General features: G+C 36.6%; 2 protein-coding genes across 6 annotated transcripts; both read right to left on the minus strand.

Annotated features, from left to right (window-relative positions):
* Positions 1,502-19,625, minus strand: LOC109848034 (kinesin-like protein KIN-12E). 5 transcript variants are annotated; one of them, XM_020417300.1, is made up of 33 exons: positions 19,004-19,625; positions 18,141-18,296; positions 17,979-18,062; positions 17,777-17,896; positions 17,588-17,701; positions 17,427-17,519; positions 17,180-17,340; positions 17,020-17,094; positions 16,016-16,103; positions 15,853-15,911; positions 15,703-15,766; positions 15,509-15,574; positions 15,267-15,431; positions 15,088-15,192; positions 14,717-14,952; positions 14,520-14,589; positions 14,375-14,428; positions 13,561-13,643; positions 11,114-11,180; positions 9,417-10,865; positions 7,517-8,968; positions 7,274-7,381; positions 6,965-7,128; positions 6,787-6,874; positions 6,606-6,680; positions 6,281-6,520; positions 4,466-4,564; positions 4,283-4,357; positions 4,152-4,210; positions 2,452-2,563; positions 2,266-2,376; positions 2,041-2,187; positions 1,502-1,818 (listed from the first exon to the last, which is right to left on the minus strand). In XM_020417300.1, the coding sequence occupies exons 1-32, from the start codon at positions 19,376-19,378 to the stop codon at positions 2,077-2,079; spliced, it is 6,378 nt and encodes a 2,125-aa protein (XP_020272889.1). In that variant the 5' UTR covers positions 19,379-19,625; the 3' UTR covers positions 1,502-1,818; positions 2,041-2,076. The 5 variants fall into 5 exon arrangements, with proteins under 5 accessions (XP_020272889.1, XP_020272891.1, XP_020272888.1 ...); XM_020417302.1 differs by having other exon boundaries at positions 1,502-1,837; XM_020417299.1 differs by lacking the exon at positions 1,502-1,818 and having other exon boundaries at positions 1,854-2,187.
* Positions 21,618-23,333, minus strand: LOC109846925 (scarecrow-like protein 18). The gene has a single exon (XM_020416163.1). It carries the CDS (start codon positions 23,331-23,333, stop codon positions 21,618-21,620), a length of 1,716 nt encoding a protein of 571 aa, XP_020271752.1.

The following is a 25,610-nucleotide window of genomic DNA, read 5'->3' on the forward strand; positions in this document are numbered from 1 at the left end:
ATCATGTACAGCGTACGTATCAGTTTCTCTATTTTATGAAAAGTTCCATGCAAAGTCTTCTTCCAGCATCAAGTAGCTACCGCTCCGCTAAAAGTGTTCATCCTTTCTCCGTTCTGAGTAAACTGTTGATCTCTCGCTAGGTGTAAACTTTTTCTTAAAAAAATTAAAAGTGTAAACATATCAATGTTAGAAGTTCACTCGTACTTGCGTTGTACTTCTAAGTTTGCGGATGATGTGTTATAGAGAATGTAGAAATGTTAGAGGCACATCCTTAAACCACACTCCCAACCACATCCCTCTCTCTCTCTAGTGCTTCTTGGGACCCACATGTTTCATTAAAAAAAAATCTAAAAAACACTATTGAGAGAGAGGGATGTGGTTGGGAGTGTGGTTTAAGGGTGTGTCCCTAACACCACTCTATAGAATGTATCTTGGTATATTTTCACTTCCTTACGTATATCCTGCTAATATAGAGATACTCAGGTATTCATCTCTTATATAATTTTCATTGATCGTATACATCATTATTATTGGTTTGTCTATTTTATGAAATGTTTCTTAGTATCAAGTCTTGTCCGCTGGTTTTCTTCAGTCTTTCATTGCACGGTTGCACCGTGACTTGAGCGGAGTCCGAGTTTCTTTATTCATCGAATAGTTTCCTTTAATGATGTACGATACAATTTTTTATGAGTATCCTTAAAGAGGAACTTAATCGAACTTCCTTGGCCATTCTAAGAAAATCCTAGACAGCAGTAAATGTTTTCTTCTATATAGTACTAGTTTTAAACTAATAGTGAAGATATAATACAATTCATATGAGTCATTTAAAGTTTATTTTCAGATTAATAGTATCAAACGAAAATCAGGATACGCCATCTTAGCTACTCAAATAAGCATTGAAAAAACGAGTACTCTTATCTTCTTTATAAGAATTAAATGATCACAATAGTAAATGCAATCACCTATTAAATAAAAAAATTTATGAATGCTGTTATAAATAAAACTAAAGGTGGTGATCTCATCCCTTCAGTTAAAACAAGATGATGGCAATCAATCATTCAGTCTCCATTCTACTTTGCAAAGGCGCAGTTGAATTAGGTATATTTAATTTAGATCTGACATAAGCACCAAAACTCAAACCCCACTTGATTTTTCAGAATCTTTAGATTGCCTTAAGTAAGTTTTCTCAATCAAGACAGTACAAATTTTATCAGGACACTTTCATAAAATAGGGTGTTCTACAACATTCATGGTATGAATATAAGTTCTAAACACTTCACTTTTCTCTATCAAGACAGTACTAATTTTATCAGGATACTCGCATCAAAATAGGGCATTCTCTGACATTCCCGATGAGAATATAAGTTCTAAATACATTGCTTATAAAGGATTTTTTTTTTAATTAGATTTGCATTCTATCAAGACCTTGGTCTATTTATTTGGTATTACCAACCTAATAAATAAAATCACAACCGCAATGGTATTTGAACTCAGACGTTTCATTCTAATAAACAGCACAAGTTTACCCAGACCAACTTAGTCAATAGCCAACATGAAAGACAAAAGGGAAATCAAAAGAAAACAGAAAAAGATAGACAATTTTGGACTAGACCAAAGAAATCCAACGAACAAAAGGCCGTGTGAAACTTGAACTTAGAATGTACCCCAATATAATACCAATCTTCAAATTATTTTGACTACATATTTGAACATGTGATACCACAACAAAGACTAGTTTTCCTTTGCAACCCGTTTTACCTTTGTGACAGGGTTTCTTTGAAACATGCGTAGGAAGTCTGAGAGGTCAGAATAACATTGCTGAAATTTATGAATGAATCTGTCAGCAGTAAGTATAGGAGAAATGAAAATACATCTCATGGTGATGATTTTCAGGTGGTATGTGCTTGAACATATTCTATCATTTTGTGGCATAATGGGTGATACATTATCAACAGCTTAAATACGTTCACTTTTATACAAATTGGTAGCTGCAGTTAGCAACTATCAAGAACCTTTTTAAAAAACATACAGATTAATTACCTATTAATGCTGTATCCGTGAATTTTCCCTGAGTCTTTACTGGGTACTCTTGTTCCTCATAGATGTTCGCATATGAGAAAGAAGCATGTCAGACTGAGAAAGTCTTCTGCTGAGCTCTTCACTACCGGCTCTTGAAGAACTATTTCCCTGTAGCAATATTTAGAAATTGGAAACTGAAAAAAAAGAAGGTTGTACTTTTACACAAAAGCTAGATCAGATAAATACCTTATTCTTTACAGGTTGCTCTACATAGGTATTGATGTTCTGCGATCTAGTCAAAAATTTCAGTTTCTTATCCAGTTCTGCAATCTTTTGATTCAAATTGGCTTTATCCACCTGCAAGTAATAGTTTTAGCATCATAAATTAAACTAATCATGCTGGCTATGTGTAAGGAGAGCAGAGATTATAACCTTCGACATCTCGTTTTGTGCTGTGAGCAATTGCTCTCTTTGTTGAAGTCGTTCCACCATGACTTGGCTTGCAAATATATCTGCTTTCCTTTGATTTATCTCTTCAATCCAACTACAGACCAAAGGCCAATTACAAATTATTTTTACAGTGTACATTTTTTTTCCTGCACATTTGTCTATGTAATATGCATTGTATATTTCTAAGGATTAGTACATGAACTGCACACAAGCAGTATACCCTGAAAAAATTTGATCGATCTTGTTAGATAACTTAAAGTATGTTGCAGCAGTGACCCCTTTTCTCATTTCTTTATGCTGTATTTTCGATAACTTAAAGTATGTTGCTGCAGTGACCCCTTTTCTCATTTCTTTATGCTGTATTTTTCTTACTCCGCGTGCCTTTATATTGCACTAAGACAATTCTCTCTCCTTCACATGGTGGGGATTGTGTCACGTCATTGTCAAGGAGGAAAATCTCCTCTTTATCGAGGATACTCATTAATATCTATATATAGTTGATCTTATGTCAACTTAAGTGGACACCAAGCATTTGTCCACCAAAATTTCTATCCACTCATTTATATATATAAAAAGACTCTTCATATCATGCAAGGATCCAACAATTTCCATTGTAACTATAACCTCTAAGTTCTGGATTAGCGGAAGTCAACGGTTATCAGAAGTTCTCATTTTATTTGACAGATTTATTTGAAAATGAAAAATTGAACAGATAATATTATTTAGAAATGGGTGAATCAATTGAGTTGTTAAAGCCAAAATTTGTGCATCAAGCCGTTTTCTGTATCATTGATATGTCAAAATTTGTGCATCAAACCGTTTTCTGTATCATTGATATGTCTGGTATTCATTCTAATTACCTACATTGTAACCTTTAGGAAGGAGATTTTTTTAAGACCCTTGTTTTTAATTTTATTAGCAAAGTCAACCCTTTTTCATTTAATTAGCAAAATCAATCTCTTTTTGGCCACATTAACGAGGCTGGCCGAAAGGAGGTCGATTTTGCAAAATAGAGTTTTTAAATACAAGGAACTACTAGTCCCGTGTATTTAGCGGCTATTAATCAAGGGTTAATTAGATCTTCAAGTATACACGGGACTGACAATACTGTGATTAGTGACCGCTAGATACACAGGACTAGTAGTCCCATGTATTTTAAAAACTATTTTCCAAAATCGACCTCTTTTGGCCAGACGTGATGAAGTGGCCAAAAATAGATCGATTTTGCTAATTAAATGTAAAAAAAGTTGATTTTGCTAATAAAAATTTTAATTTTTTTTTAATAAAATTATCCTTTTAGGAATTCAGAAGCATCTTACGGTTATCCACCAAGTAACCATGTATCTAATACATATTTAATATAGGCAAGGCCTCTTCCAAGAATTACCATTTTGCAACCATTTTTCTTATCTACCTGAAAAGCTGTTGACCTGGTTCAATAACCTAGCAGAAATCTTGCTTGCAAATCTACGAAAAGGATTTCTTTTCTAAAAAGAATTGACATGAATCTTTTTTCTTTGCAGATCAGATTAATCTGGCAAGTAACAATATGCTGTTGAGGTCACTCTCTTTTTCTTATCGCTACTGCTCCAAATTATTCTTGCAAATTATAACATCAAAAATTTCGCAAAGCAACAAACAACAAGACTTATATAGAGCAGTGTACATTGAAGTAAATTTACCTTTCCCTTTCCTCCATAAGAAGTTCGATATGTTTCTTGAGATTCAGAATTTCCTTTTCCTAATTTCACACAATGTTTTCAACAGTTCAGGTTCTATATAGGGAAGCACAGAGCCCAAAATTTAGGTTTACCTTGGCAATGGACTCTTCAGATTGTTGCTGAGCCTTTCGTAATAAGGTTTGCACTTCTTCTTGGTCAATTAAGTTCTACAATCAGAAAAAAACATATCAAATGGAGATTAGGAGGATCTTTGTTTTTCGGACTCTTTTTCTATGTAGAACAATGTATTTTTACAATGATTTTCTTTAACTTACAGCGTAGTTGGTCATATCCAATTTGAGACCCAATAGATCTCTGAGAACATCATGTGTCATGCTCTCTGCAGCTGCTAGTTTTGCAGTCAGCACGCAAACCTGAGGCCACAATGAGAAATAAATGAAACATGTCATTACTTTGTATTGAGAGAAAGAGGGTTAATTAGTATTTAGTCCCAGTTGAGAGAAAGAGAGTTAATTAATATTTAGTCCCACATTGGTTATGGAACAATTATGTAAAGACTTTCCCATTATAAATACAATTGAATAGAGAAGATAAAATCATCTCTTATCTTTCTCTTATCATACTTCTTTTCTAATCCTAGCCATTCATACTTATGTCTAACCCTAGCCCTCCATCCATTTACCTAACGCTAATCATAGCCCTCCATCTACCCTAACCCTTTCTCCTTCCTCTAGCAGCCAACCAAACCCTAACCCTACACCCATCACTGCAGACCTGCTCCAGAGATGTCACCTGACCACCATTATCTCCACAGCCACCACCATCAAAACGTTGCAATTTGGCATATGGAGTGAATACTAATACCGAAAGTAACATTTGCAGGATTTGGTAAGATGTAAATAATCCTACATTGGATAAATATTCGAAGCTTCTTCACATGATAATTCCAACAAACTCAAGTCATAGCTAATATTTCTGAGCAAGGAACCACCTAAAAATATAGGTAGCCATGCTCAGAGAGCAGTTTCAAGATAACTGATCTCCCAGGAATTTTTCACTTTAAGTGTGACAAATACTTAGACCCTAGCCAAAACATGTTGATCTAAGTTCCACATGGAGCTAAGTGCTATAAGAAACAAAGTGCTACATCTCTCAGAATATAGTGGAGACCTCCTCTCGAATCCTTGAGAGACATCTCCAGAATCCATGGGTACATCTCGAATCACACATATGGAATGTTCGATCTGTTGAGTATGAGATATCTTAACTGCGAGGAGCATGTAACAAAGATGTAAATAATCCTACACGGGATAAACTTTACAGGGTTCTTCAATTTACAACAGTTATGTAAATTCATCACATGGAGACATAAACATGATATCAAAGTCAAACACTAGCCAAAAGAGTGAAATAAGCGTGACAATGAATTAATTGCTACATGACATTAAAATATAGAAAAATTGTGAGACAAGCTTTATGACTTCACAAGCAAAATCATGATTCCAGATATAATTTCCTTAACAAGAAAAGCGAGGAGAAGAAAGAATTGCCATTCTGCAAATTGGACCGACAAATCAAAGTATTAGCAAACCTTTGTGGCTTCGTGATGTTAACTGTATGATTATTTATCATGTTAATGAATTAATATGTATTTATATTATAAGCGGACGTTGGTTGTATTGGCAGGTATTACGCCTATGGTATGCAGATTACCCATATATATTTATGGTTTATCTCCTAATGGAGTTTGTAACAGTCTTTACAAACTTCTTCTCTCCACAAAATTTTACATTTCAAAACGTGTATTTGCTTCACTTGGATAGAGTAGCTAAACATAGAACTGTAATTATAGCGTGTCCCAATGCTCAAATTGAAAACTATCTCAACTCATGGATTATCCTTTCTTCTTGACCTTATTAGAACATATAAAAGGAAACATAACCAGTCAATTGATTAATTGGCACAATTCAAGCTTGTCAAGATAATATTAACTGCTAAGCTTTTATCATGGGATTTAACAATGAAATGAGATCCAGAATAGATACTGAGGATGATAAATGATTCATACATTTCTTAAAACATTTAAAACGTAATCTAGAAATGACAGCATTTTGGGTGGCATTGGTTACCTCTTTCTGCTTATTTGCATTCAATGCTTCCAAATTTTCTATCCGATGTCTTGCCACAGATAGCTCCTGATCTTTCTCTAAGTTCATCTGTTGAACCAAACTTGATATGCATCTGAATGGAGACCCAGAACCTCTCGTCCGTCCTGATGTTCTCTCTGTTTTGTCACTGATGTGAACAAAAGGATTGGACTTTGCTCGATCAGGTCTCACTTCGGTGACCATAGCTTCCAATGCTTTAAACTGTTCAGTAATGCACAGAAGATATGGTAGTTAACATTCTAGAATTAACGTAAATCTCATGTTGACTTTAGTAATTACCCCATACCTTTTCGAGGTATAATGATGATTGAGCTTCAGAGTGAAGCGCCAGCTCTGATATATGCTCTCGGTATTGCTTGATCTTAACATACAGCATAGTTATAAATTAGTGAAAGGAAAACAGACATAGTGAAATGAATGAGAAAAACCCAACGGCAGATAAAAGACCGAGGAAGGTTTGGGCAAACCTCTTCTGCTATATATGATTTCTCCATTTCTAGGTCTTCTATACGCTGTCTTGCTTCGCAAAGTTCAATTATTCTGTCATCTAGTCGCCTGCATTCAAGATTCTTTAAAATCATAAATATTTATGGGTTGTTGATATTGTATAGTTTACTAACTTAAACATTCATCAAGCTGTCTGACCTTGGTATTTGGCCACTTTCTCCTTCAATATTTGAATATTCCACAATCAAATTTTCCTCAGCATTTTCTACTGTTAACATCCGCGCTGCAAGAACTTGAACTTCTAGTTCTAAAGAGTTTCTTACAGACTGGTGCCTCTCTACCTCCTCTTTCATGTCATACACCTGGCAAAGAAAATATCTTATTTATAAACAGATTAAAGAAAATTCTAATTTTAAACAAGTTTCTTAAGGTAAACCAAAGATCAGATATTCACCGAAACTGCTCAAGATTTAAAAAGGATTGCAAAGCCATGAAATGCACACTTACCTTCTTTTCCAATATGTCTATGGTATCCTCAAGCTCCTCAACAGAACGTTCAAGAACCTTAACCTCTTCTTCCTTATCCTCTGCATAGATTTTGCTTGCCTCTGCAACCTGAGAAAATAAAACCAGCTTCAGCCTATAGCAGGCAAAAGTATGGAATAAATCCAGCTTCAGCCTATAGCAGGAAAAAATATGGAAGGCTCGTGGTTAACAGTAAGAAAATAGTCGCAAATCACAAATATGTACCTGACGAGCTTCAACAGCAATAGCTTCATTTTCATCAGCTAAAGCGCTTACCATCTCAAGCCTGTCAGTTAAGTAGACAATCTCTTTTTGGAGATGATCCCTCTGATTACTAACCGTTTCCAATTTATTCATGAGTTCATCAGCCGAAGAGACAAAGCATCCATCAATGGAAGAGTTAAAAGAGAGAATTTCTGATTGTAAGCCTTCAATGACCTTCATTTTTTCTTCCAACAGCTCCTCAGTTTGGGACTTCTTAAAGCATGCATCTTCCAGCAGGAGTTTTAGTTTAGTGTTTTCCTCTCCCATCTGCTTCAATTCTGATCTTGAACTGAACAATTCAGATTCATTTCCAACAAGACAAGCTTCTAGCACTTGCTTCTCCGCTAGGATTTTATCTATTTGAGCAGTTTTGGTTGCAAGTTCTAAGCAAACCTTTTTATAATCAACTGTGATCTCTTCGAGTTCATCTTTCATACTCTTAATGTTGGAGCTTGACTCCTGCAACAACCTAAGATCAAACAGGAGACCTTTTATAAGCTCATCTTTCCGCTTCAATTCTTTTTTCAGTGATAGGTTATTTGATTCTTGATCACCCTGATCAATCTCTCCCTCTAGTTGCAAAATGTTATCCGAACAATTTTGATCTGATGGAAGGTCATTCCTTAAGTAGTTGCTAATTCTTGCACCAAAATCAGGAACATCAACGGGGTACTGAGAAAGCTGTGATGCATTCAGAACCTCCCTCTCTTCTCCCAAGCTAGAGAAACCAAAAGTTCGAGATTCACTTAGTTGCTGCTGATCCTTCGACCTATCTGATATAATGTTTCCATCTAAGACATTGTTGCTCTTGGTCACCAAACAAGAGTTGTGGTGTTTGTGCTGGAACAAATCTGAATAGTTATCTGAATGCATAATTTGCTCAAATAAGGCTCCAATATGACATTGATACAGGACAAACAATTCAAAACCTTTTTCCATTACCTCTGAAATGATGTCTTCAAGACATAATCTCGAATTCCCAATTATTTTTAGGAATTCCTGGAGAAAGGAAAATATACCAGAGCAGATATCATTCAGTTCTTCCGTAGTGATCCTCTGTATTTTCTGAAAAGATCCTCCAAGAGAGGATATTATGTCTAATGTTTCGGTTACACTTGCATGAATCTGAACTTGTAGGTTTTCATACTGTTTTTCTTTAGAATAATTGGAGGTTTCAAGTCTTCGGACTTCTTCAAGTAATGCAGTTTTATCCGTCATCAATCCTGCACTCACTTCCTTCCACAAATCCTTCTCCTGTTTTGCACTTTCATTTGCTTTTAGCAAGGCCTGGAGTACAAGTTCGGCCTCCAACATAGTTTCTTGAACTTTCTCAAACTTTACAAACAAATCATTTGCATGTTGTGTTCTCTCATCCACCACTTGCATTGCATGGTTGAATTCAAGATGTAGTATCTGTTGAAGCAACAAAAATAAAAGACTGCAAAAATCAACCTTATTGTACAAACATTGAAATTGCTTAATAATTATATAATGTTGACCCATGGCCTACAACTGCTAGCTTAAACTTTGGGCAAAAGTGGTTATTCAACATCAACAACACTGAACCAGTAAGCATCACCCTTTTGATCCTCTAATTGCCTTCTCTCTATATAATTGAATTGACTTACGGGTTGTTAACCCTCTAATTCACATTTCTTACTATCTATGCAGTCATTACTTAGAGAGAATAGTCAGCTTCAGGATAAATTAGTGGGACTTCGAGTACCTCATGGGTCAGCTCAACATAAATGTGAAACATTCAAACAGAAAATAACAGAAAACAATCTGTGTTCCTTGATATAGAACACTATTTCATGAGTTTTTAGCTTTTTATGAAAACATGAGATGTAAAATATTTTACCTCGCTTGTCTGTGAGCAGTCTACGTCAGACGCCGACATCCTTTCCTCCAAGCTTCTCGGAGTCCGACACATTTCTAATGCAGTAATCTGATCTTTCAGCTGTTTGATCTGGTCATCCATAAAAAAGTGCCCAACTTCAGATCTTTCTGGAGCATCATTCATGATCATCTGCGTGTCCATCACCTGAGGATTTTCATTTACAAGTTCATGGATTATCCATTCAATTTCCCCAATATTCAAAGAGTCTGCAGAATGCATATCGTTCAACTTCTTAATTGCTGCAATTGCTGACATGGCAACCTTCCTTGTTTTTATAATATGATCCTCCTTTTGCTTCAGAGTGTTTTTTAATTCTTGTATTGTCCATGATTTTTCATTCAACATTTTCTGTAAATGAGCTAGCTCCTTAGTGTTCTCATCATTCTCCAACTGCTGAACTTCAGTTATAGCTAGTGTTGCTCCCCTCAAGGAGTTTAACTTTGACTTCACCTCTAGCCCCTTCTTTTGTGCATCTTCCAGTCCTCTTTGAAGATCTAGAATTAAAGTTTCTTTCTCAATAAAGACCTTTATAGCCCTCTCCACATGTTCATTAATACATGTGCTTTTCAAGGGAAATGATTCAACAACATTTTCAATGCACTCGGATGCATCATCTAGTGATCTGCAGCCATCAACAAGAAATGTTGTCAGATCAATTATTGCCTTCTCCCACTCATAAGACAGTGCACTAATTTCAGCATCTCTCAAAGAAACAAGATTTGACAGTTCAATATTTTCTTGGATCAGAGAGGACAATCTGCTGTTAATTTCTTCATTTCTGGTTGTCAAAAACGTAGAATACTCTGTTAGTGATAAGTGGTATGCATTTTTTGAATCAAATTCTTTCTTAAGTGTGTCAAGTTCTTCTTGTAAATAAAGAACTGTTTTAGCAGTCTCTGCCTCAACCTGCTCCTGAGCATCTTCCATCTCCTGATGATATGCTGATTGTGATGCATGATCATCTGAGAGCTGCTTATTCAAGAGTTTAGCCTGGTCAAGTTCTTTAAGCATTCTTTTCAGGGTTGCATGAAAACTTAATTGTGTACTGCCTCCACGCTCAATCATCTGTCTTCCATCAAGATTTACTTTGGCTGCACCGTTCGATCCTGCTGATAGTCGACCATAATTTTCTAGCTGTTCTGTATAGTGTGTTTGCATGTTTGTGCTTCTTGAGAGTTCCAAATATCTCTTGTTCTCTTGCTTAATGTGATCTAGTTCTGCAAGTAAGCGGGTTTGTTGTGATTCCATTTCTTCAATTATGCTCTTAGCGTTCCTCAACTCCTGTTGAACTTCGACAAACTGCAATGTAGCATCTCCTATCCGCTGGCTACTATCCATCTGTGGAACAGTACCATGCTCAGAAAATGCATTTCTATCTCCTGAATTCCCTTCAACCGCCATTGGCTCTACCTGTTGAAGTAGAACTTCATTATACATTTATACTTTCAAATTAAGATCTTGTTGGATGATGTTAAGGGATAGTCAGCAATTATCTTCAAAACTATACTTGCAATTACTATAACAAATTTTTAATTGCAGATGATGTTTTTTTTCTGTTTCAGACCTACAATGCTCCCTTAATGCGCGGTCAGCCTGACAGTTATAGGAAACATCTTGTAAAATAATCGTCTTCTAATAATAATGGGAGCAAGTCTTACCAGAAGAACTGCGCTTTGTCCACAGTCAGAATAATGCTTGAGTTGGTGGCGCAGATCATCAACTTCCCTGATGAATGCCAATTACGGTAATTAGATTACTGCTTGGTAAGTTATTCAGCCACACGATATTAGGAATTAAGTAGGTAATATAATTTTTTTATGTTAATAATAGAAGCAATAATTGTATCTTTTGTCTATTTCCTTGAAGGTAATGGAGGTTAAGAGTTATAAATCAGAAAATAGCAGATGCATTTAAGCTGATAATACACTTAGTTAGAACTTTGCGCGCATGTGTGTGACTGCATGCTTGCAAAACTGTGCTTAAGAAGTTACTAAACTACTTTAAAATTTAAATGTGTGTGTGTGTGTGGGTGTGTGCACGCTTGATCTTGCAGGCATACATGCATGTATGTGTTCATTTAGTGTGCATATATAATATTGTCTTAATAAGTATGTTTACCTGCAATAATTACAAATATATGCAGTATGTTTATACTCAAAGTAGCAGAATATGTTATTTAATTGCACATCATAATTGAAAATGATTCAAGTTAGTTTAGAAGAAAATAAGAGTATTACTGTTTAACTATCCCATCCATATCAACATCTATATTAATATAGAAAAAAACCAAGTGGGGGTAATAAAAAAGTTGAAAGATTGTAGGACATTTCATCCTTCCCATTGTAGTTGAGAGGATAAAATCATAATTTTCTAGGAAAATATTTTTTCCCTATTCTCTTCATTTTTCTTTACACATTCTAGAACATTTTAAATTATTCTTTGTCATGAACAAAAGAATAGAGAGCCCATACAACTATCATATTTAGGATATAGAAACATAAAAAAGAAATTATGATTTTTTACTAATAATAAATACATTTAAATTTAAAAAACAATTGTATACTTAAATCTATAATGCCATATAAGAAAATAGTAAGGATGAGAAAATTATTGGAGAAAAGAGGACATCAACTTCAAAAAAGATTTTTTTTTCCCCTTAACATCTTTCCTTCTCCCCATGATTAAATGCACTCTCTCTTTCCAAATAAAGTGAAAATATTTTTCATCACGTGCATTTACATGTTTCAAATTCTAGTGGAATGTTTTTTTTTCAAATATACATATTTGAGAGTAATATATGCTGAATCCTTCCAAGAAATTCACGGGCGCACCAAGTACTAGTTACTATATTAAAAAAACCAAAGTGAGGTCAATCAAGAAATTTAAGGAATGGAGGACATTTCATCCTTCCCATTGTAATTGAGAGGGTATATTGGTAATTTCACAAGAAAGAATTTCTTTTTCTTTCTTTATTCTTATTTTCTCTTCCTTTGTTCTAGATCATTATAAATTATCTGATGTCATGAAAATGTTCTAGATCAGTCTAGATTAGAATGTTGTGAATAAGAATGAAGCCCACATAACTAAATATCAATTATATTTAGGTTAAAAGATATAATGAGAAATTGACGGATATTAATAATAATAAATATATGAATTTTTTAAAACAATATTCTGAACTTAAATCTACTACTGTCTATACTACCATATAAAGAGAATAGTAGGTTTGAGAAAAATGAACATCATGTCAAAAAAGATAATTTTCTCTGGAAAACATCTGACCCTCTCCCCATGTGCTCCATCGGTCCATTGAATGCATTCATTGTTTCCAAATGAATGAAATATTCTGTATTGATTATAAAAGTTTTAAAAATGAAAAACTATAGTTTTTCCTCAAGTGCATTTGCAAGCGTCATATTTTTATTAACTGTTAAATTAAAATCCATGTCCATAGCACGTCCCTGTAAGCATCAGTTTCAAAAACAAAACCAGCCAGGGAATCAAACAAGTTCAATAGGTCTTAATACCTACCTATTCTTTCAACTCTATCAGATATAATTTCAATAATGGGCTTATAGTTCTAAGACTCTTGCATTATGAATCTTAGAAAAAGTAGATTTTTTAAATAAGACAATAACACTAATGCTCCAGTAACTCTGTCCAAGATATATGACATTATGAAGCTGGATTATCTCACAAGGGGTAAAAATGGGAACAAGAAATCTGTGGAATAATTGGAACCCTAGTTTGCGCCTATTACATGTGCTTCTCTTTTACAAGATCAACAAGGCATGTCTCATCTTTTTTGCTAGTAAAAAATCAGTTATCAGAAAGAAATCTAACACTCTTATTTCATTATTAATTATTTCATATTGAAAAATATTTATATTCATTTATGCCACATCAACCAAAATCCATGACCAGCTTAAACGCATATGATGCGATCATGCGACCAAGTTATCAGTGTAACAACATAACCTATTTAGTCTATGCCTACATAGTTAATCTTATACAACATAAGTCCACAAGCAAGAAGACATTGTCCACATGCAAAAATAGAAAAACTATACGGAAAGAATGCTGGATATAAACCATAACTATTTACCTAGTAAGTTCAGCATTATTTGCTAGACAAGCATCCAATTGCTTCCTGCATTCGTCTAACTCTTTCATTTTATCACCATCAGCCTGAAGCAACCAAACACATAACATGGAAAAGATTCAATATCCATAGAATTGGAGGAAAAAGAAGATCATACTTGATTACTTATTTATGCATAGTTATTAGCAGGCAGAAGAAATGGGGTTAGACATGGTTGGTAGGTTGCTAGGAAGAATAGGACTGAATTTGCAATGAAGTCCTACTAATATATTTTCATCATGCATTGTAGGAGTGTCTTATTAACAAATATGACAAGAGTTGTATGTCTGTATTTCTTTCTCTCATGCCTGAAATTGGGGACACTTTAGGCAATTATACTTCCCTCCTTCCAAAAGATTTCTGGTCTCTAAGAAACCATGCTCATGTACATTAACCTTGGAGACATACTTTTCTGCACATTGATTTTTTTTCTTGGGCTTATGCTTCTCATTTTGTAGTATGGTGTTTTTGGACCTTTCAGTTAGCTTTTATGCATGGACTGGAGTTGAATGTAAAGCCTCTAACCAATATATCATATTTTTCCTTATTTCTAGTCTCTAGCTTATGAAGTTTAGGAACATGGTTGCAGGAGCTCATTGGTATATGATTAATGGGGTATTATTTCCTGCGAGAAACTACTCTACTAAGGCATGTAAAGAAACCATTTGTTAATCCTCTCTAGGCTCGCTTTTATGTATTACCTAGAGCTTTTAGCCAACTGGAAAAGTATAAAGAAGATAACCAAAATGACTTACATTCTAAAGTATACAAATCTAACCTGTGCTTCAGCCCTATTTACCAGTGATGAGTTCCCCTCTAGAACTTTCACGAGCTGTTCATGTTTGAAATATAAGTTCAGTGAACGGCATGGCACAGAAAACCTACATGGAGACAGAACAAAGAGGATAACTAGATCATAACACCTGATTCCGCAAATATGAGACCTCAGCTAACAATGTATCACGTTCACCCTGCTGATAAAATTTCTGGTACCTGTGTTATAATAGAAGAAATGAAGTAAAGGTTCACTGCTGCAAATTGAACTGAAATTACAACTTAAAACTTAAAAAGGCATGCATTAATATAAAACCCTGTTGCCCATGTAGTATGTGAAACTTACATCCTAAGCTGCTCAAGCAGTCTCATATTTTCCAATGCAAATTGTGTCAATTCAGGATTCCTATCGATTCTTTCTCTTAGTATCTGAATCTCCTGGGTAAGTGCAAAATTTTCCTCCATAAGATACCCATCTGAAGTCACCAGGTCATCTGCAAGTAGTTCCAACCTTTGGAGTTTTTCCTCACGGAATTTGAGGAGTGTTCTAGAACGCTGAGCATCATCTTCTCTCTGATGAACCTAAAGATATGCCACACGCAATAGTTAAAGCTAAATACCTATAATGGAAAACAAGGTATGTTCATTTCAGACGTGTTTGGTTATCATCAAGAACTATAAAGAAAAGTGCACACATCATGCAAAAACTTGGTATACCAAGCGGCTCATGTGCTTAATTTCAGCTTCTAGTTTCTTGACTGCAGCTTCTGCCATTCCTTCTCTCCTAAGGGCACCGATTAGAGAAGCTTCCAGTTGTTTAATCTAGGTAGACAAATTGCCGTTTAATGATATGGTCAGAGACTTTTCAAAGAGCAAAAAAGAGGTACAGAAGTTACCTCTCTGTTTAAGAAACATGGATCACTATAAGCAACCGGACTGCCTCCTAGTAAACTGAAGGAATCATCACATAGATCACCAGAGATCATTTGCTCGTGACTTGTGGAGGGACAATACAAAGACCTTGGAACATTCTGATGACTAGTCAGAATTGTCAGCTGATCCTGAACATACATCTCATAAACTGAAGTTCAATTACCATAATGTGAGCTGAAGACTTTTTTTAGTACAGAAATCTTACCTTTAACTTCTGTATCTGACGCTGCAACGACATTATGTCACCTGAAGCATCTTCATTCACTTTCGCCTATCAAAAAAAACTAAAAGATATAAAAGAAAGAAAAAGAACAGTATGTGTGTGTGTTTTTTTTTTCAACTAATCAATCTAGATATCAAAAGTAGAATATGTGAATGGCACAGCAAGACGCTATGTACATTATTCTGGATCAGTTTGGCACGCTGAGCGAACTTCAATGTGCTTAATGTTTCACTTGTGGAGCTGCATGGTTACAATGAATAGTTGATCAGTTAAATAACAGAAAACTGGTTCTGCTGGCAAAAACAAGCATGGGATGGGACAAGCACCATATAGATGGGCTAACATTTGCTATAATTGTCGTCTTAGAATTTCCACCTAGAGAATCCTGCAGTTTGCGAAAATTATCATATGAAGGAATGGGCTATAATACTTGTAGCTAGCAAAATAAAAGGAAATATTCTAGTATTGTCTGATAATTTGAAGCTGCACCTGAAGGAGAAAGGTGAGCCGGGAATCTCTGTATGGAACATGGCGGTTTTTTCCATTGGTTATATCCACTAGTGTCATGATTACCAAACTGGAAGTACAAAGCACTATTAGATAGAATGCATAAATAACAAAAACCGTAATATTATAAGATTAAAAGTTAACAAGTTTTAAAAGACTGAAACTCTTCAACTTATCAGTTACTGTTGCAACCTGCTCAACCTACTGAACAGTAAAATTTTTCACTTAAGCAAATAGAAAGGTGCTTTGGTATCCTGAGCTAAGCTCCCTAAGTTTTTGTTTTAGAACAAAGTAAAAGAGGAATACATTGAGGAGAAGATATAAAGAATCATGCTTCATTCCATAGGCAGAACTTTTAAGTCAATAACTAATGAGTAATGATGACGCGAATACGTGAATACAACCAATCCTGACCTAGGATTGAGTAGACACATGTGGATGATCATTGAAACCAATGTTTTAAAAAGCCCCCGCCTACCCCGCCTAAGCGTACGCCTAGGCCTAGGTGGCACTTTAGCTACTTACCTAGCGCCTAGCTCCTAAGCGGTACCTAGGCGGCTAGGCCGCCCACCTAGGTTTTGGGAGCGCCTAGGTGGTTTGCCTACATTGACTGCACCTTTTAGGCATTTATCGTGATTTCCTTCATTGTATTCTCTACGTCCTCCAACCTCCTCCAACTATGAATACCTCCTCTGCCTCTCCCCGACGTTCAGCAAAACCTCTTCCACTACCACTTAAAAAATCTATCTAGGTGACAGTTCAGTGCCTAAGCTTTCCATAAAATTGGCATTGACTATCAAAAATTATAATTTAAAACTAAAAAAATAGGAAAATGTCTAGGCCCCCCCTCAGACTTTGGCCTAGGCGCCTAGGCTCTAGGCGTCATGTCCAGCGCCTAGGCTCTAGGCGTCGGGTTCAACACCTAGGCTGCCTAACGCATTCCGTAACCTTGATTGAAACAAAAATATCTTTCATGATATAGTTACCCAAGAGTTGACAAGGATCTGTTGATGTTGGCCGCTTCTTTTAGTCTCTCACCTTCTGCACCAGAACTTTTCTGCCTAATTCGGAGGAGAGCTTCAGCAAATTACTATAAAAGATAAGGGAGCTTAAAGTAAAATAATATTTATTTCTAAATTTTTTCACCTCTCTGAACCAGCAAGATCCACTAAATTCAACCTTCCAAATCGAAAGTGCGTCATGGAATCTCTCTCCCATCGACTTTCAATAGTACAGGTAAAGACACTGTGGGAACGACTGCTTTCACTGTTCATGTGAGTAGCTGCCATCTTTCTATTTGCAGCTCCCTGTGGACACAAAACAAAAGTCACAAATTACTATTTAGTATTAGGTGTTATGAAGTGATTTAAAATAATTAGTCACAATCTATCACCTGTAATAGAAGCTCCATAACATCCTTCATGGATGAAACTTCACATTCCTTTAAGTTTTCAACACAGATACCTTTTTTGATGTCTTCTCTCAGCTATGACAAGAAAAGTTTTTAGCTTGTAGAATCATATGGTTACATATAGAGTATCACCAGAAAACTACCTGTAAATTAGTTGATGATGGCTCGAGGAGATCTGTAATCTGCTCATTATAAATCTCGAGAAATGAACACTTGCAACTGTATTTGAGTTGCTCCTCCCTTTGCCGCTCCTCTTCCTTTATAGGAACAAAGTCACAACTGTAAGAAGAACAATTGAATTGTAGAAGTATCCTTCACAGAAGTACCTTTACCTCTCTTATTCTTGTAAAAAGAAATTCAAATATACGGGGAGTCATCCCACGATCATCACTAAGGTGATTATCTATCTCTTGAATCTCTCCCATCATGGTGTATGTCTTTCCACTACCGGTCTGCAAAAGAGATGTCAAATTGTGCTTAGCATTCAATAATGGTTCTTCATAACCAATTGCCTTATCAAAGTGAACAACCTACCTGACCATATGCAAACATACAACTATTATATCCTGACATGCAATTGTCCACCATTGGCAAACCAACAGCTCTGAACAGTTTCTCCTGCTAAAAAAGAGGGATAAGAGTTGCTTCACTCTCTCAAACCTGACACACTAGCAGAATGTATCCTTAAAGCCTTGCCTGGGAAATCGTCTCAGAAGCAACATGATCAAAAGTAAACCTTGTTTCCGGATGCCCTGTCCATGTCAAGGTTTGTGAGTTCTCCTGAATCAAGCATCTCTTGTGCCCTTGCATAGCACTCTCCATGTTACTTATTGGACGTATCCTTATCAAAACCTATATATGTGCAATCTGTTAAGAAATGGGAATAGAAGAAGGCTGATGAATCCTACAAATTGGTTACAATTATTGACTGAAAATCAAATGAAGTGATGACACCCCAACTTCACCACACTTCCTATCAGAACACCCCATTGTAGGGGCTCATCTCAAACACTCATAAGTCTATAAAATTACTACAATGCCACCTACCCACCACATTGCTAGGTTCAGAATGCCCCGCACCGTGCGGGGCGCTCTAAGGGGATGCTTACTCCCCCAACTTTAGGTTTGAAACTACCAAGTACAACTAAGATTAAAACGACATAACTTGTAGAACCTTCAGAACCTTCCTGACAGCAGTGGCTTGAACAAGCCATCCATTAAAAAAATTAATGCTCGATATTTTCTTGATATTTCACTGGTGGATTTGATTGACTAATGTACAAGTTAAAATCTTAAACAAGAGCTAACTTTACTTTTTACCGAAGTTGATCATTCAGTTCAATAATGTTCCATGCTTAGTACTTTCAGTCGCCAAATGCCATATAGACAATGTATCTAACCATAATTAACTTTTAGCAATCAAATTAAATTCCATTGCAGTTACAATTAACGTATCTAGGAATTTCATTAAAAAATTTAAAGCTTTAAATTGTAAGCATAAAAAATATCAAATATTTAAGAGTAATTTAAATCAAATCTTTCTAAAACAATGAACTAACCTGCACATTGTGATCCTTCCAGAACACCGGATCCTCATTCAGCTCCAAACTAAGAACCTCAGCTACATCCAAACACTTGCCATCCTGAGCCCCTTTCAAAACCCTAGATAAGCACCCCCTCTCTTTCGTGCTCCCCAAAACCCTTGAACCACACCTCGCCGCTGCAATTTGAACCGATTTGGGAGTCAATCCAGCTCCCTTGACAGAAAAAGGATCGATCTGTAAACCATTGGCTGAGATCTGGGAAGGATCATGGATGGAGCTGAGAGGGGATCTGGGTGTTGGGAACGGGATTGGGTCACCAGGGTTTCGGAGCTCATTCTCGTTAGATTCCAAGGGTTTAGGCCTGGAGCTTGATCTTCTTGATGAGGACATGGTGGATATTGAGATAGAGAAACCCCAGATTGAGTAATTAACCTAAGATTTTGACATTGTTTTGAATATTTTAAGGGGAAAGGGTAGGGTTTGATGATTGACGCGATGAGCTTCGGATTTTTTTTTTTTTTCTTTTTTCGGGAGAGTGCTTGAGTGGAGTAGGAGGGAGTGAGAGCGATCGAGATCTGATGCTCAAATTTCAAATTTTGAAGTAGGGGGGGTTTTGCTGCGCACGTGGCGACAGGCTTTCGGGGGCCATAATTGGGCGATCATGGTTTGTCAAAGTTCTGGGCTTTAATGAATTAATCAGAGTCCATCTTCAATGGTATCCATATAAATTTTACGGCTAAATACCCATATTAGTATTTTAATTCTATCCCATTTATCAAGAAGGTATTTTACTTAGGCAAACCTGCTTTAAGGCACTTTAATTGATTCAACTTACCAACAAGGCTCTTTTTCTTGTCGGTGACCAGTTTTTCGGCGAGAGCTCGTCACGTGCTTGGCATGTGACGACTTAAACTGTTTTTTAGCTGCTGATGTGGTATGGATTTTCTGACGTGGCAGTGTTTAAAGGCGGGAATTAACCCTCTAAAAATCCCAATTCACCCAAAATAGGACAGATTCGCCCAACTGTTTTATCCACGTCAAAAAATTCGTGCCACATCATCAGCTAAAAAACAATTTAAGTCATCATGTGCCACACATGTGATGAGCTCTCGCCGGAAAACTAGTCGCCGATGAGAAAAAGGGCCTTGTTGGTAAGTTGAATCAATTAAAATGCCTTAAAGTAGGTTTGCCTAATTAAAATATCTTCTTGGTAAATGGGGTGGAATTAAAATACCAATATGGGTATTTAGCCTAAATTTTACATCCAAGCTATATTAGGTAGGGATGGGCGAGGGCCGGGTCATGCCCGTGACCCAGCCGTCGGGTTCAAGTGCCCGGGTCGAAGTAGGTCGGACATATTTCTCTAATCACGGGTTTGAGATTGGACCCCACCCGGACCACGACCCGTCATAGGCGGGCCAGATTGGGTTTGGCCCACCAATCCATGGGTCGTGGGTTGCCGTGTCTTTTAACTTTTTTTTAAATTGTTTTATTTTTAATTTCTAAACTATATTAATTTTGTATTAGTATATATTAAATTATATTTAAAATTTGTTTCCTATTTTACTCTTTATTTAAAATGATATATACACACACACATTGTAAAAAGATAAACATTATATAGAAAAACATCACAAATACAAAGATACATGTGGTTCGGACTTTGAAGGAAGCCCTAATGTCTACGAAGTTAATAACTTTTCTTTAGTTTAAATTTAAATTACAAATACAAGAGGAAAAAAGAAGAAAAAAAAGGTTAACCATTAATGTTCAATGAGATGAATTTCTCCAAGTTATATTTGTCAAATTTAAACAATTTATTCGTTGTTCTCTCTCTTTTTAGGAAAAAAGAGAGAGACGCTCTCTTTAGAGACTAAAAGTCCCACTCTGGTCTGCGGCCAACAAGCCAGACTATCGCCCAGTCTAGCCTGCTGCCAGCAGGCCAACAATTAACTAGCATGCTAGCAGTAGGACGGTTATTGGTTGTTATTGGCCTGGTGCTGGTAGGCTACGGCTGGCCAATTGCTGACTTGCAACCCTGCGACGAGCATGCTTATAGCCTTATCATTTATTTTTTTGCCAAAAAAATAAAAAACTAATAATTAAAATTCCCGGTTGGACCAGGCTGGGTCGGGCCGGGCCGATGGTGGGCGGATCAAGGTGGGTCGAACCTATTTCTCTAGTCCTGGCTCTAGAGTTGGACCCAGCCCGACCCGTGACCCGCGTATATCTGGCCCGTAGGGCCGGGTGGTGACCCATAGTAAGTTCGGCCAGGTCACTCCACGGGTCGACCCGGGCCATGCCCAACCCTAATATTAACAAACTTCAAATCTTAAAGGGATTTTTGTCACTCCTGCAAACCTAATATTAGTTTAAAGTGAAATTTTAAAAAAATTAACACCACTGCGTGAGTCTAGATTTTGGCCTATAAAAAACGTATTCGGTCTGCAGAAGCATGTCAGAATATAAAAATATAAACATCGATCATCAACACAACTTCAAAGTTATGACATAATTAATGGTTAGAGAGACTTTAACTAAAAGAATGAACATGTAAAATATCAAGCAAGGACCTAATCCATAGAAAATGTATTATTCAATTTAGGCAATCATACACTGTCCCTAATGGCTAATGCCGAAATTTCCATGCTGAAACAAAGTGCAGTGGTGTACCTTTCCACAAGGTCAGCAAGGCATTTCCATTTCTCTGTACAGTACATGAATCATCTTTGACAAATTTCTTTAGAATAAGGCGCGCTTGGTACAACGAGGACTCACTCAACTCAGTCTCTATGAGCCCAAACCTCGCAAAGAATGATCTCCATACCCTTATCCCAACTTGCCGAATAACTCTCTGGCTTCCTTCAGCAGCAAGGATGCACTTGATTCCTTGCGAAAAGAAGTCTCCCTCGATCATCATCCTGCTCCTGTCACTTGGCTCCATTAAGTCGTCGAGGCAGTCGAAGAAAGCGCTGAAGTAGAATAAGGCTTCAGTGAAACGGTTGATGAATGAGCGCGAGTTGAGCCCGGCCTCGACGTCTAGGACCGCCATTACGCGTGGATTGAGCTTGCAGATAACACTCATTAGTTTCTCGAGCCCCTCGGGGTTCACAAGCATGCTGTTCATCACCAAATCGGACCAGATTCCTAGCTCCTCCCCTCCCTCGAGATCAAACATATCCACTGTCAGGTCCTTCAGGTCTGCAACAATCACCGTCCTGAATTCGAATGGCAGGTTTAAGCTTTCAGCAAAGCTTGAAAGCCTCTTGCCGATGATCGTGACCACCTCATCCAAAGCTCCTACCGCGGTTATTTTTAAAGAATCGATCGGACATGTTTCCCTCGTGGCTAGTGCTTGCATCAAGATTGCCCACTGGAGCCCATGCTTGATCGAGAGATCAATCAAGTGGATCTTCTTCGCTGTGGACATGCTGTCTAAGACGGCTTGGACTGCCGTGAATTGTGAGACCTGAGTGAACGGCAACGTGCTATTGACAATCAGATGCACCGAGTGGTTAGTCAGAATCGCCTTCATCACATCTTCACCCGTCGTGATCTCCGCTCCTTTCGAACCTTTCGAGGGTATTTTCCCGGTTTCTCGATCGATTCTCTCCTGGAGGGCATCAGCGAAGCAGTGGACGACTCTCTGCACTGGATTCCCTGTACGGGATGACGTCACGTGACATCGTCTCACTAAATCTTCTGCCCTGTCAAACTGTTGCTTGCTCAATTTATCTGCTGCGGTCATGAGAAGGCAGACAAGATCGACGTTCTTGATCTCATCACTAGTAAGGTTTGAGTACGATAACCCAAACGGAAGCCCAAGCTTGCGAGGGTCTCCTGATACAAGAGCAGACAGTTGAATGAAATTGGCTGCCGCGATTCTCACAACTTCTTCGGTAGACAACGCGTTGCCTGTTTCCACAGTTGCGCCTATTGTTGCTTGTTTATCATCTGTACCTTCTGTATCCAACTGTCGAGATTTCTCTTTTGACCGGTGAAGCGAGGTTGCAGGCACCGATGATCTCTCAGGATCCTCAGTGGCAGTAACTGCCGGTATCTGAAGAGACTCGATAACTGTGGACACTGCATTGAAGTGTGCGTCATCGAACGCCGTGAACTCGGATAAGGACTGAAGGTCATTGGACGCCGGAAAGGAGGCTACGTCCACGTTGGGACTCTCGGGTTGGAAGTTGTTGCCAGACCAGAGACCGTCAAGTCCTCCTCCGAAATTGTCTGATGAGAAGAATCCGTTAAAATTCGCAGACCGGTCATCAACTAATTTATAGAGAGGGAAGTTGTCATCCGAATAATTCTCGTCAAAAGGGAAGGAAGGATTTGACATGTTGAAAGCTAGAAACTGAGAATGTGAAGATGTTTATTGTGTGCTAGAATTAACTGAGAGTGCAAAAGATGCTTTTATAGCTCTATCTTTTGGCTGTCAAAAACGGTGGAGATCCTTTCTCTTCCGAAGAAAACAGTGAATTCATGACAAACAATGCCTTATAAAATTAAGGGAAAATTGCTTCTAGCCCCCAAAATTGTTAGGTCTCATGTTAATGAGCCTATATCTCTAATCTTGTTTTGATGATTTAACAAATAATTCCTAACATGGTTGTCGAGTGTTTACATGTGCATGTTAGGTATCCTAAACAAAGATTCATGTTGGAGGTTGGATGGATTGTGCCTTAACGATGACATTCAATAGAGGTTGGCGGAATATCGGAATGAAGCAATTTGTAATTCAAAATAAAATTCAAGATCAAGCTTCATCCGCAACTAAGACGAGCTTATTGAAGATCTCATAGCTTGGGTATAATGTTTTAGACTTATGCTTTGTGTGTTGATCCTTTAAGCTTAATCATATACACACATACACGTTTTTGGTTTTATAGTTTTCAAGCCTATATAAATATGAAATATATATACTTGTTTACATATATACATGTTTCATATTTAACATTTTTGTTTTTGAAAAACAATTTGTTTATCCACATAAACATGAAAAGAATATGCGTATATAAATATATTGTCATGTTTATATGTGCTTGATATGATTTTATTGAAATCAAGTTTTGACGATTTTGTATTCTTGAATAGTTTACAAAATAAATTATATTTCACAAATAGGAAATTAAATTTGAGAAATTATTTTTTTAACATGTTCTATTGCATGTTTACAAACATTTCCTAAAATTTTATCGTTTTTGGAGTTGATTTACTATGTCAAATTGATTTTACAAAATCAGGTGTTTCAGCAGTTTTTAGAATCTAGAATATCTATTTTAAAACAATTATTTCTCTTGCTTGGGAAGTGATATTTTAGAAATTATTTCTATAACAAGTTTTTCTACATATAGAAACTTCCTCAATTTTTCATGATTTTTGGAGTTGATTTATTATTTATAATTGATTTTACAAAATCAGATACGCAAATTTTTAGAATTTGTTGTGAATTGTGTAGGTCGACTTATTGTCGACTTGCTACAGTATAAGTCGACTTAGCAAATATTTTTTAGCCTATAACGGCTAGTTTATAAGTTAACTTATACACTGTAACAAGTTGACTTATAACACTGTAACGACTAGTTTTTTTAGATTTTTAGGTTTCTGTTTTTTTTGTCTTTTTCCTTGGTTTTCTCTTGGTTTTGGAGCTTGTTCTATAATCTTATATATACCACATACCCTCTAACTTCTGAGGGAAATTAAAAAAAAAGTTTTAAATAAGTTTACAAATGTTTTAAGGGTGTTTAAGTTTGGTTTTCAAGTTTGATTTGTGAAGTTATTTTCACAAGAGGAAGAGGAGATTATTCATTCTTATTTGGGCTTCAACCTCATCTCTCTCACTCTTGTTTTTCAAAGAAGATTTCTTAAACTCAATCTCTAGCTATTTATAAGTCTTGTTTATTATTTTATAAGTTAGATTTCAATTAAGTTTATATTACTTGTTATCTTTCACATACAACTACTTGATTTTAAGTTATTTTCACACATTGTGTAATTTGGGTTGTAAGTGTGATTGGGTGAGTTTACATTTGTGTTCTCATCTATTGTAAAGAACAAACATTTGTTATTGAGCTTAATTGTGAGATCACATTGTAATACACAAGGACACTGAGAGAAGTGTGTGGTGAGAGACGGGGTCAGTTCCAAGAGGAGTTGTGTCGGTAGTAAAGCTCAGGAAGAGGTAGTAAATCCGAGCACTTGAGAAAGATGACACGGGCTAGGCCAACACTAGAAGGTGTATTGTGTAGTTACAAGTGTGTGAGATTGTAAAATTTTTCGATGAGCTAGAAAACTGATTGCGAGGTGTAAACATTTTGGGTGAACGTTGAAAACCCATCGTGATAGTGGATTCTCCCCAGGAGCGGGGAACGGAGACGTAGGTCGGAAGGACCGAACTCCGTGATCATTTTCTTGTGTTTGGATTGTTCATTTCGTGTTTATATTGTCTCATATTTATTTGCCCTTAGTTTAATATCCTTGCTCATATAAGTTATCGTATATCATACTCGCTAGGATATTTATTAATAAGTTTTAAATTAGCATTAAATCGGATTAGATTAGCATATTACCATATTCACCCCCCTCTAGGGTAATTTCAAAAATAACTCCATCTATT

This window comes from Asparagus officinalis, chromosome 7 (genome assembly GCF_001876935.1).
Source record: "Asparagus officinalis chromosome 7, Aspof.V1, whole genome shotgun sequence".
NCBI lineage: Eukaryota > Viridiplantae > Streptophyta > Magnoliopsida > Asparagales > Asparagaceae > Asparagus > Asparagus officinalis.

Coding starts and splice junctions, on each gene's coding strand:
- LOC109846925 (XM_020416163.1), bottom strand. CDS start 23,333: ATGTCAAATCCTTCCTTCCCTTTTGACGAGAATTATTCGGATGACAAC.
- LOC109848034 (XM_020417300.1), bottom strand. CDS start 19,378: ATGTCCTCATCAAGAAGATCAAGCTCCAGGCCTAAACCCTTGGAATCT. Junction 16,104..17,019: donor AGATCCTTGTCAACTCTTGG/GTAACTATATCA, acceptor TTGTACTTCCAG/TTTGGTAATCATGACACTAG. Junction 2,564..4,151: donor CTTATGGAGGAAAGGGAAAG/GTAAATTTACTT, acceptor TTTGGTCTGTAG/TTGGATTGAAGAGATAAATC.